This window comes from Nasonia vitripennis, chromosome 1 (assembly GCF_009193385.2).
Source record: "Nasonia vitripennis strain AsymCx chromosome 1, Nvit_psr_1.1, whole genome shotgun sequence".
In the NCBI taxonomy this organism is placed as follows: domain Eukaryota; kingdom Metazoa; phylum Arthropoda; class Insecta; order Hymenoptera; family Pteromalidae; genus Nasonia; species Nasonia vitripennis.
The window spans coordinates 10,916,187-10,928,305 of NC_045757.1; the positions used below are offsets into that span (position 1 = coordinate 10,916,187).

At 41.5% G+C, this 12,119-nt stretch overlaps 2 protein-coding genes across 3 annotated transcripts; one reads left to right on the plus strand and one right to left on the minus strand.

Annotated features, from left to right (window-relative positions):
- On the plus strand, positions 1-8,748 carry LOC100117587 (neuralized-like protein 4). 2 transcript variants are annotated; one of them, XM_001601731.6, is made up of 19 exons: positions 1-395; positions 704-919; positions 1,006-1,452; positions 1,529-1,729; positions 1,810-2,029; positions 2,102-2,204; positions 2,297-2,473; positions 2,553-2,861; positions 2,978-3,187; positions 3,262-3,535; positions 3,639-4,035; positions 4,110-4,431; positions 4,518-4,714; positions 4,802-5,007; positions 5,083-5,614; positions 5,753-6,282; positions 6,519-6,937; positions 7,031-7,183; positions 7,270-8,748. In XM_001601731.6, the coding sequence occupies exons 1-19, from the start codon at positions 240-242 to the stop codon at positions 7,460-7,462; spliced, it is 5,262 nt and encodes a 1,753-aa protein (XP_001601781.2). In that variant the 5' UTR covers positions 1-239; the 3' UTR covers positions 7,463-8,748. The 2 variants fall into 2 exon arrangements, with proteins under 2 accessions (XP_001601781.2, XP_031785640.1); XM_031929780.2 differs by having other exon boundaries at positions 1,810-2,204.
- Positions 8,749-8,753: 5 nt separating this feature from the next.
- Positions 8,754-11,849, minus strand: LOC100117548 (guanine nucleotide-binding protein subunit beta-2). Its single transcript, XM_001601701.6, has 6 exons — positions 11,413-11,849; positions 10,753-10,898; positions 10,018-10,317; positions 9,739-9,940; positions 9,307-9,523; positions 8,754-9,226 (listed from the first exon to the last, which is right to left on the minus strand). Exons 1-6 carry the CDS (start codon positions 11,479-11,481, stop codon positions 9,120-9,122), a joined length of 1,041 nt encoding a protein of 346 aa, XP_001601751.1. The 5' UTR covers positions 11,482-11,849; the 3' UTR covers positions 8,754-9,119.
- Positions 11,850-12,119: the final 270 nt, after the last annotated feature.

Here is a 12,119-nt window from a genome sequence, read left to right on the forward strand (position 1 = left end):
ACTGCTCGTTCAGATGACGGGAGTGGGTAGTATAGAGCAGCACTGCACCGCCGCCGCCGTCGTCCGCTGCGCTCCTCTTCTCGCTATATTGTTTGTACATAGAAGACAGCTGCAGTCTCTCAGCTCTCTGCGCCTCCTGCTGTCCTCTCGCTTCGGAGAGGCGGCGGTGCTGAGAGAATAAAATAAAGAAAATAAAGAACAACCCGTGCGAGAGCGACGACTCTGCTCGTGACCCGGAGATGCTGCTGTTCCACAGAAGGTGCGGCGATCGCGTGAGCCTCGTCAATGGCCAGTGCACCGCCGTCCGGGATGTCACCGAGTTCAACTTCGGCTTGGTCTTCAGTGCCGAGCCGCTTAGGAACGACGAGGTGTTCCAGGTTCGGATTGACAAGAAGGTGGGTTATTTTTTGTCCTGATGCCTTTTTTACTGATTAACATATAGTTTTGGAGTTTGTTTTTGTTTGGTCAATGGGACGTGATGCAAGAGAGTTATAAGTATTATATCAAGGGCGTATTTATAAATGACGTTTATGGGTTAGTGGATGCGCGGTATGATGAACCAAAATTCAGGGTTGATTGACTTTGCAGACAATGTTTTTTTTTTCAATTATAATGACTATAAACACTGACATTGAGAGTCTGGGTTAGCACTAACAAGTACATTTGTACTGCTTGTTTATGTAAATTGCTCCTCTCTCTCTAGATAATGATATGGAGCGGCAGTATAGAAATCGGAGTGACGGCTTGTGATCCTGACAACACCAATTTACCAGCATCGGCTACTAGCTTACGCCATGGTTCCTGGATTATGACAGGATCCAGTATTGTATACGATGGTGAACCCATTTTAGAGTTATACGGTACTGATTTAAGTACGTTAGATGAAGGAAATACTCTTGGAGTATGTCGGACATCAAAGGTAATACAAATTAGAACGACAATAATACACATTTTACAATGTATACATTTCACATCCATCTTAATGATCTGACTTATTTATTTCAGGGAGAACTAGTTTTTTATGTCAATGGATCGCCACAAGGTATAGCAGCAACAAATATACCATCTCGAGTATATGCAGTGATAAATATGTATGGGAACTGCATTCAAGTTACAACAGTACAACCACCCTCTGGGTCAGTCTCAAATTGTAGCAATGGTGAAGCGACAAGCCATCAGATAGAAATCAATAATGATTACACTATGGATGAGGCTTCCAGTTCTTCGACCACAAACTTAGTGGCCAACCTTAATGTCAATCTAAATGTTTTACCAAAAAACCCAAGCCTTGCAGCCATAAGAGAGGATAGATTAAGGTTTCACGAAAGAGTGGGCTCTCTGGTTAAATTGTCAAATAATGCTCGCACAGCAGAAAGACGAAGGCCACTGGATGAATTTAATAATGGAGTGGTTATGACGCACAGGTCTCTACGGGATAATGAATTGTTTGAAGTGAGTACCTTTTTTAAAATCCATAATAAAAAACAAAGAAATATTCTAATAAGAATTTATCGTATTTTTGGAGCAGATTCGGATAGATAGACTAGTTGACAAATGGTCTGGTAGTATAGAAGTTGGTGTAACTACACACAGTCCAACTGCGTTGGAGTTTCCAGCAACAATGACGAATATGCGTTCCGGCACAACCATGATGTCTGGTTGTGGTATTTTGACAAATGGTAAAGGCACGCAGCGCGAGTACGGTGAATTTAATTTGGATGAACTTCGAGTAAGGCATTTAGGACAATCAAGCATTATTTCTATGAGTACATTATTCAAAACGTTAATTATTGAACCATTGCATCGTAGGAAGGTGACAGGGTAGGCATGATGCGAAAAAGCAACAGCAATCTTCATTACTTTATAAACGGCCTCGATCAAGGTGTGGCTGCCAAAGTTCCTAATACGATTTGGGGCGTCATAGATTTATACGGGATGACAGTTAAAGTCACGATCGTTGATCGCGATGAAAGAGAGGAACAGAATTTAGTTACCAGGAGAAATACTTTACAATTACAGGGAATCAATGGTCAGTATATATTTTTTTTTATTTTAAAGAAAAACGTTTATATTCAGTTCTATAAAGATTTTATTATTACAGAAGGAGGAGAAACGGAAGAACCTTTAGATAGATTAATGTTCCATCCATGCTGCGGCACTCGAGCGGATGTAATTAATAACGGACGCACAGCCCACAGACCTAAGTAATAATCATTATTCACTTAATTAATTTTAAATTTCTTTCTATTTCGAATTTATTGATGTCCGATAGTAACCAAGCTCTTCTAATATTTAGTGCTATAGACGATTTTAATAACGGTGTTGTACTGACGTCGAGGCCTCTGAGACCTAATGAGTTGTTTGAAGTGAGACTGGACAAGATAGTCACCAAGTGGGCAGGTTCCATTGAAATCGGAGTCACCACACACTCACCTACAGAGCTTGAGTTTCCCTTTACCATGACGAATGTCAGGTAAACCTCTTTTTTAATCAAATCTTTGACTACTCTTCGTAACATCGCCCTATCTTCATATGCTGCTTGCGCTTCTTAGATCGGGCACGTGGATGATGACGGGCAACGGTGTTATGCACAATGGTACTACTATGATCGATCAGTATGGTCAGAACTTGGACAGGCTACAAGTAGGCGATCGAGTAGGCGTCATGCGAAAGGATAACTCAACACTGCACTTCTACGTTAATGGCTCGGATCAAGGAGCTGCTGCTAGTGGTGTACCTGAAAGAGTTTATGGAGTTATCGATTTGTACGGACAGGCGGCCCAGGCTACTATTGTGGACAACTCAGACTTCTGCAGTCCGACGACCATCAATTCTAGTCTTAGCAATACTACTCTTTACTGGTATGAAAATGAAAAGTGTTGAAGCTATATTTCAATTTCTGTCTCTACAGAGAAAAATCAATGTAGAAACATTTCAGACAAACGTTACATAAATAAGCCTTATTTATATTCTGCAGCGATCTGCGTTTTCACCATGTGCATGGCAAAAACGCACGGATCACGAACAACGGCCTGACAGCATCACGACCGCGAGCTCTCGGTGAGTTTAACGATGCAATTGTGGTGGCCAATCGAGCTTTACGAGACGGTGAGATGTTTGAGGTATCCATTGATAAGATGGTTGATCGCTGGTCAGGTGCTATTGAAGCCGGTGTTACTGCCATAAGGTACGTCGCGCTCGTGAATAAACTAAACTTTTTGTCATATACGATAAAATAATGTGTTTTTGTTTTCTTAATAGACCTGATGAGTTAGAGTTTCCTTCGACGATGACGGACATAGATCATGACACTTGGATGTTGTCGGGCTCTACGGTGATGCGTGATGGCGTAGCTCTTAGAAACAATTACTCCTGTGACCTGGACAAACTTGCCGAGGGTAATCGAATCGGTATGATGAGGTGCGCAGATGCTAGTCTGCATTACTACCTTGATGGAGTTGATCAAGGAGCAGCTTGTACAGGACTGCCGGCTCATGTGTATCCAGTGATAGATCTCTATGGACAATGCGCTCAAGTTAGTACATTTCTTTTATTTGCAGTTCATTGAAGGATAACAAATAATGGTTCAGTATGATTTGGTTAAATTAAAATATTGAGTGGATTTATTTTATTTCAAGGTAACCATAGTCATACCAGAGCGTCGTGATATGACACTTCAGCAGTACCTGCCATCAGAAAACAGCACAACGAGTCAACAGCCGACCTCGGTCGTTCAGGCTCTTGCCCAGACAGAAATAACACACAAATTCCATGAGTCGGTGGGTCTTAATATCCAACTGGACACTGGTCGCACGGTGGCGACACGCTGTCGAGAGTACAGTAATGCAGTCCTGCTTAGCGAAACAGCTTTAGAAAATAATGAGATATTTGAGATCAGCATTCAGGAGGTGGCGAGGGAATGGAGTGGATCTTTGAGGATAGGATTGATCAGTAATGAAAGTGGCAGTTGGTTATCTTCTATGAATCTCGTACAGGGAATGACTTCTATTCCTGCAGATGCCTGGTACCTCACGGGTAAGTGTTTTTACAAATAAAATCAAAATAAAGAACTGAACGAGTTATATTTGAGCTTTATATTCATAACACAGGTAATCAAGTGCGGCACAAAGGTCAATGTTTATGCTGGAATTACTGCCCAAGCTTGGACTGGCTGCGGGTGGGCGACAAGATTGGCCTAAAGCGCACTAATGAGGGCAACCTCAAGTTTTACGTGAATCGCGAAGACATGGGTGTCGCGGCTTCCAATGTACCTGAGATGTGTTATGCAGCTGTCGAACTTTTCGGCAGCACAGTGGCGGTTTGCATCACGAGCACAAAACAGCAAAACACGGCTATTTCACCAAACGCTAGCCTAAGATTGCAGGATTCATTAGAGCTATTGCTAGATCCTATGCCACCTGGTATCAGAAAGTATGTAAACTAACTGGCTTTAATCATCAAAAATTAATTAAATAATACTTGTACAAATTTTATTCAGACATCTTTGCTACTTTTAGTGAAGTCGGCATGGATACGTCGATAGATACTTGCGGTGAAGGTAAACAGGTCAATGAGATAGTCACAACACCAACCCAATTGACGGTAGCGTCGATTGGGGAAACCGACTGGTCCTACGAGTTTCACGAGAATCACGGTAGAAACGTACAATTAGAGAAAAAGACTGTGGCTAGAAGGGTAGCAAGTTACAATCAAGGTAATGTGATCTTAAAAAACTTTTATGGACGTATGTTTCTTGAGTATGTGTATTTCAACATTCGTTCATTCGTTTCTATTATCACAGGAGTCGTAATGTCCAATAAGCCTCTTATAAAAAATAAGCTCTTCCAAGTTAAAATCGATAAAATTAACGAGCGATGGGTATCAGGAATGTTGTGTGGAGTATCGTGCGTTTCGCCTGAAAAAGTAACTTTCCCGGTGACGGCTCTTGGCTTGAAAAAACATTCCTGGATTATTTGCGGCGACTGGATATCACACAACGGAACTAAGGTAAACTATTGGCAAAACTATTGCCTTATATTTCATTTTTTCATGAAAATAAATTAAATAATTCCATTTCGGTAGGTGCGATCTTCTTATGGTGCAAATCTAGAGTCTCTACGTGTTGGTTCAACAGTTGGTCTCTTGCTCGACGAGGATTCCCGATTACACCTTTATATCGACGGTTTGGATCAAGGAGTCGCCGCTTCGGATCTACCGTCATATGTCTACGCGGTGATCGACCTATATGGCCAGTGCGAGCAGGTCTCTATAATTGGTCCGTCCGCTGAGGCGATGATTTTGCCTCTGCTCAACGAAAACGAGATGTTGAACAACGACACGAACAATGCTACCGCTTCGGCCATGGAAAGGTTGGCTCTAGAAACAGATGACGTCGAGAATTCAAGAGAAAAGGCTGATCTAGAGTGTCATGAGAAAGAAAGTGGAGCTGCGATGCTCGTTGATGAGATGAAGGATGGTTCAGTTGAGATGAGTGTTCAGGATGAAGGCGGATGTAGCCGTACTGACGATCAGGTTGACGAGATGGAAAGCTTGACTGACGCAACGGCTAAGGATAATGATCTAGCGAGCCGGAACTCGCAATCTAGTAACAAAGGTATGAAACTTATTACAATGAGTGAAAATATTATATTATAGTTAGTTTATTTGATGTACTACTTAATTGTTAACGTCTTATAATTTTACTAACATAAAGTAGATTGATAATAATTACTTATCTTTGAATATTGAACAGAATTAAAACAAGTGCCAGCTTCATCGACGATGTCAAGTAGTCTGCAATCGGATGCAAACTGCTCGGAACATTGTTCGGACGCCGTATCCACTTCGGAAACAACTAGCAACATTCCTGACAACAACACGTACGCTGATAAAGATGTAATTCCTCCACCCCTCCATTACAACAACGTTACGGCTGTAGTCCCTACTGGTTCAATGGAAGACAACTGCGAGGGTAATAGCAGCGATATCGAATCTATCGCTGATAACAACGATTCTTGCACAAATGTTGAACTAAATAATGCAACCAACATTAACATCAAGAATGGCTCAGTTATAAATTCTACCAACATGACTAATTTGAATACTGCGATTAGTGGAAGCAACGCTAACAATGCCATCAATGAAAGCATTGCATCAAACAGCTCGCAGAATAATAATAATGCAACAACGACGCCGAGCTTAAATATCAGGACCTGGCACTCAAATCATTGTGCGCCTAGTGCACCGCAAGAGCTTGTGCTGAATCTTCATCGGCATTCTTTGGTAACTAGATCTTCATTTTTTTTAAACCCTGGGTTATTAAACGCTCTGCGCGTTTAAAAGCAGAATTCAATAAAAATCATGAATGCGAATACTTTAATATTACAGTTGGGGTGATTAAAAGAAGAGTAGAAAGTCTTTTTAGTCCAAAGTTTTAGTCAAAAAATGTTTTAATTTAGCCAATGAGATTTTTAGCGATTTTTTCAGTCATTTTTTAACCAAGTAATGCTTTTCCGCAGCAAGGATTTCAAATCAGCAACAACTGTTTTTCAAACAACATTCTGACTACGGCTGCTCAGCAGACAATCTCTACGCATGCCTCGATGCCGTCCACGCCACTGGCGACGAGCAATCATATAACGCCGCCGCCATCCAAGAAGTGCGAATACTTGAAGGCCTGCGTCCGGCTGAAAAAGTCTCTTGTGCTACCCGACGAGTTCTTCTCGCTCGATGAAATTCTCTGCTACTGTAGTTCTTGTTTCAAAATAGATGGGGATTCGGTTATTTGTAAAAAAGGCGAACCACTTGCTGAATTTGCTATCCCTGTCGGTTGGGTAAGATTCCCTCTTAAGCACAACATCAACGCTAACCAAATACCACAAAGCACGACGGACAAGTGGCACGTAGCTTTCTACGGAACGAGAATTGGCACTGTCAGGTAAAGTTTATTAAAAAAGAAAAAGAAAATAGAATGTCACTTAAATTTTCATGTAGACAACTTAAGTTTTACCAAGATGCTCCTGATTTTCAGATGGATTCTTGATAGAGGCGAATTGTTGACAAAAGAACAGCTGGACACTGACTCGTTAACAACCGGTACTAGTACCGAAGATCAAAATCCTCAAGTTGTATTTTCTCCAAATATTAAGTGCGCTAGTTCTGAGGAATTTACAAAGCAATACTCGTAAGTTTATGAACTGATGAATTGGACTATGAGTAAGGTCTTGAATGGAAAGCGAACAAATCTGAAAAATCATCGTTGGTTTACAGATACATCGATACCCAATTAAACAAGAAAGTCAACGCATCGACGGCCTTCCAATTGCTGGTGAGGCCCGGCTCGTATACGACTTCCAGCAAGAAGGACGGACTGGACTCGCAGCTGGAGTGCATCGAGTGGGCTACCAAAGAAACGGGCGCTACCGTTATCATAGCCCTGTTGATTCATCTTGATGGCTTTTAAAGCGTTGTTTGGGCTTTAAATCGTAGCATAGTTCGCGTTAACGTAGAGATTAAACAAGTTCGCGCATGTATAGTAACGTAGTCACGACTCCCTCACCTCTGTTTTCTAGACGAGAAATTACATGCGTGTAAAAGATTTATACGTTCGCTTGAAAGTAAGAGATTTCTTTTATTCCTTGTGAAAAAGAGCACGTACTTTTTATTCAAAGAATAAGTTTAGTGAGCTTTTAATGTATCACGGAGATTTTAGAAGAACATGAAAAATTATCTTATTGAGCACGGAGTTTTGATCGCGTCATACTTGCGCCTATTGAAAATACTCGTGACTTGAAGACTACTTGTCGCAAGTATTTTCGACGATGCAGCGAGTACTTAAACGTATCTTTTTAAACTCTACAACCAATAAGTATTATTATTATTATTGTTTACCTGCCCTTGTACCTAAGTCATTCGAATTTACCCGTTCGTTTACTTCGTTTCGTCTATTTTAACTTTGAATTTATCGGAATTGCGCTTATAAATAAATATATTTAAACCAATATACATTTTCTGTGATACACCGTAATTGCACTCGAATAAGAGTTGCATCGATTATTACGCAATGTAAGAAACAGCGCATTTGATTTAATTTTACTATATTTATAAACACACGAATTCAATTGATAGTTTATAAATATACGGCAAATCATTGAGCGTTCAAAGAAATATAATTGTTGAGCTTGTTCAAAGAAAAGATTACAAATTCGAAAAGATGAAATACCACGAACAAACACAGAGATAAATATTTCTCTATTTATTTTTCCAAAGAGAAGTGTTTTTCTTGCGACGTACAACTATTCTCGAGAGGAAAAATGATACAACAAAATGAAAGAACGATCTTCATCGTTTTTGTTATATAAATGTATATGTATACGGCGTGTGAAAGACGGAGAGAGAGAGAGAGAGAGAGAGAGAGAGAGAGAGAGAGAGAGAGAGAGAGAGAGAGAGAGAGAGAGAGAGCGAGAGACAGAAGAACGCTGAAAGTTTAGCGATACACGAATTATATTGTAAATCATTGAATGAATGCGTACCCGCGTACACGGCAGTGTACGTCACGAAAGTAGATTAATTTTTACGAAAATTATGCGATACTTGAACTATTTGTTGTTAAATCGCATTGTGAATGCATAAAATGTTCAGCAGCAGCTACAGCGGCACACCGAAGTTACTCCTGCGACATTATGGTCCGACATCTTATACCAAGAATAACAATAAACGCAATATTTTGAGTTAGCAAAAAGATAAAAACCGCCTTTTGTCTAAATCTCTTTTTATTTATTAAAAACCCAATGGTGTTTTGGTACAATCTAATGTGTCTTATTACTACGACTTTTTAGCCATATATAAACAATCGATAATACGCTACGGCATACCAATATGTTTCTCTTGATCCTTCGATTAAAATGTAAATGCGTCATCTTTTCTTTTAAATGAGAATAAATTTTCTAAATCATCTGCGTAGCTTGAATTAAAGTATATTTGAAATAATCAATAACAAAACACATAGAACTTTTATCGACATTGACTTGCGAGGACGAGGACTAGCTTTGCATTGCGAGCGTTGTTAATAAATGCATTCCTTCCGTCATTTCTCACGTGTACGGCGTAAGAGCAATCTTTTAAACCCAGACTCGGCAGTTCTGGTCCCAGGAGCAGCTGACCATCGCCATGCCGTTGCCGGAAACGCTCAGCGATGTCACACGATTTTCGTGACCTTGCAGGACTCCTTCATAAAATTTAATTTGTGTTTTAGTCTGTATAGTCACTATAAAAAAGCATACTTTATTTTGTAGAAAATTGCCTCACCATTATGTTGGACCTTGAGGGTATCCCAGATATGAATATTGTTGTCGTCAGTGCCGCAGAAGATGAACCGTCCGCTGAAAGAAAGTCCGCAGGAGGTGAATCCAGGGTTGGAGTTGGGTGGCTTGAAGGAAGCAATCTGCTGATCTGCGCGCAAATCCCAGAGTCGCGCTGTCTTGTCCTCCGACGCCGTCACAAACGCATTTCCCGAAGGATGGTACTTTAGCCGTTGATTAAAAGATTATTAAGTATGCGCATATGCATTCAGACTATAATAATAATCAAGTATTTTTGTTTTGTATTAAGCTAATAAATTAGCTAATGTCTGACCGATAGCCGACATTTTCTACTGTTAACGTGACAAGTTAATCGCTACCTTACGTAACTTGTCATTTTCTACTTACAACCAAATTAAGAAACGGAATCGACACTCACGCAAACGGAATTGACGTCAGCCTCGTGCCCAAAGAATGTCTGATGAGCCACCTCCTCCCTGAGATCCCAGAGTTTGCAGGTCCTGTCTACCGAGCCGGTGATGTAGGTATTACCATCCGGACCCAGACTCAAGCTGGCTATGTCACCGGCGTGTCCTGCAAAGTCCGTCGTCTTTTTGTTCGCCTCCAAGTCCCAAATGCAACTATATGCCAATATGTGTATAGTACAATAACAGGAAGATTGTTATATAACAATGTTACTTCGGCTACAGGTATTTACATCTTCATGTCACCGGAACCCGTGATGAGATGGCCGTCGTCCAGGAACCTGCATGACGACAGAAAGCCTTCGTAGCCCAAAAGCTCACGGGTGATTTTAGCAGAGCCTGTGGCGTCGCGGTTGTTGACGTCGTAGACGGTACACATGTTGTCCATACCACCGCAGGCGACGAAATTGCCAGAGGGAGCAAACGCGACGGACATGACCCAGGCCGAGCGCAGGGGTATGACCTGGACCTTGTTGCCCGTCCATGTATCCCAGATGATGAGCTTGCCGTCGAGAGAGCCCGTCACGCAGTGCCTGCATTTTCAAGGTTTTTCTGTCTATTTTCTCAATTTCGATTTTCAATTATTAAAAAAATATCTGCTACGCGCTACCAATAGTACCTTGAAATACTCGCGATAAATAAACGAATTTTTTCATTTTTATTAATCAAACGAAGATAATGCCATCACTGTCCGTTCTATGGTTCTATCTAGCCCAGAAAGAATATCATGTATACGGCAGAAGTATACTTCTCAGAATGCGACAAGGCTTCACAATAGCACTGATCGTCGGATTTAGCTTTACCTATACACTGCATTATTACATATTACCGGTGCGGCTCCCATATTTAAACCTATATATAGAATGAAAAATGAAAGAGACGCGCGCAGTAGAAAAAAAAATTCCAAGTAGATTCGTTCTCGCATTGACTATATACATGCATAAAGAAGAAGTTGAAATTCGACAAACCTACTGTCACCGCTAAAGTGTACCGAGTTGACTTTGTTGATGTGGCCCTTGAGCATCTTTTTCGTAGACAACTTTATCTTCGGCGCATCCGCGACACTGCTGCACACGTCCTCGATCGTCGTGTCCTGGCATTTTTTCTGGTCTTCCTGTCAACCGCGCGCAAACAACAGAGTTATTCTTTCGCTTGTATTTATATTTATAAAATTGTATACGGGTGTATCGCAAATCTATGTTATTGAATCGTCTCGGCGTGGAATGTTGACCGACAGAGTTCGTTAGAGCTTCTGACGCGAAACTGAATCAGGATGAAAGAAAATTACATCACAATGCGGTCAGGAGCTTCTCGCGTGCTATCGCGTAATATCGTAAATGTAATTAAATCACGATAAAGCCCATACTGCAAGAATGCCGTCGATCATTATGATTTCAAAACGTCTTTGAAAGTATTTTACATTTTTTCGGTTTAATTACCTATAGGTAATGAAGGTCAACACACTTTTATCTTGAGTATAAACTAATAAGACAAGAAAGTGTTTACTTCGCTAACTTTCTGTACAAACAGCGCGAATACAAGCCTCTTTCGCTCCAGTTTCGCGCAGTTTCTCCGACAATACTTTATGGTCAATAGTACAGAATCAAAACAGCGCTTCCAACTCCCACCTTGCACTTGTTGATCAGGTCGTCAAGTTCCTTCTTGAGAGCGATGGTCTCGGCGTCGTCCTTTCCCATCTCCTCGTCTCTCCTTGCCTCCTGGCAATCGGGCTCCGATTATCACTGTAAATTCTACACTATGGAAAAAAAGACAAAGCCTCCACTCCGAGAATCGGATTCTCGATCAGATCGGCAGCGGCCGATCCCAGCTTCAACCCTTTCCTGCCGCGTCAGTAAGAAACGGAAAACTTTTGGCTCGTCCTCCTCGGCCTATCCCACACACTGCGAAGAAGGCGCGTCTCGCGAGTATAGGGTAGGAAGCCTCAGCAAGTACCGTCAGCTACTACTGACCCAGTAATCGTATTAAACCGCGCCGCTATTCCCAATCCCATTTGCAGCCGGCGCTCGCGCGCGCGCAGCTATCTCGTCGTGCTGGTATACGCGCGTGTGTGTCGCTCGCTACGTACATATAGGCCGGCTTAAGTCGATTATAGTCATTATAGACGGCAGCTCCGTGCGCGCTCGTATATTGTTGTATATGTGTGTGTGTGTGTGCGTGTGTGTGTGAAACGCGCGAGTCTACAGTTGTCGCACTTGTGCGACGTGTTTTTTCCCCTTTGTTTGCTTCGTTTTGCGGGGTGGCTTTACGTAATTTTATTTTTTTTTCCCGAGCTGCGGTTTGACAATGGTAATGGGATATACATTGTCTAAATATG

What these genes read in the sequence shown, in the direction of transcription:
- LOC100117587 (XM_031929780.2), top strand. Translation starts at nt 240, where the DNA reads ATGCTGCTGTTCCACAGAAGGTGCGGCGATCGCGTGAGCCTCGTCAAT. An exon ending in GCCGGTGTTACTGCCATAAG is followed by an intron (nt 3,188 to 3,261) that starts GTACGTCGCGCT and finishes TTTTCTTAATAG; the next exon opens with ACCTGATGAGTTAGAGTTTC. An exon ending in TATCACACAACGGAACTAAG is followed by an intron (nt 5,008 to 5,082) that starts GTAAACTATTGG and finishes CCATTTCGGTAG; the next exon opens with GTGCGATCTTCTTATGGTGC.
- LOC100117548 (XM_001601701.6), bottom strand. Translation starts at nt 11,481, where the DNA reads ATGGGAAAGGACGACGCCGAGACCATCGCTCTCAAGAAGGAACTTGAC. An exon ending in CACTTTAGCGGTGACAGTAG is followed by an intron (nt 10,318 to 10,752) that starts GTTTGTCGAATT and finishes TTGAAAATGCAG; the next exon opens with GCACTGCGTGACGGGCTCTC. An exon ending in CCTCAAGGTCCAACATAATG is followed by an intron (nt 9,227 to 9,306) that starts GTGAGGCAATTT and finishes AATTTTATGAAG; the next exon opens with GAGTCCTGCAAGGTCACGAA.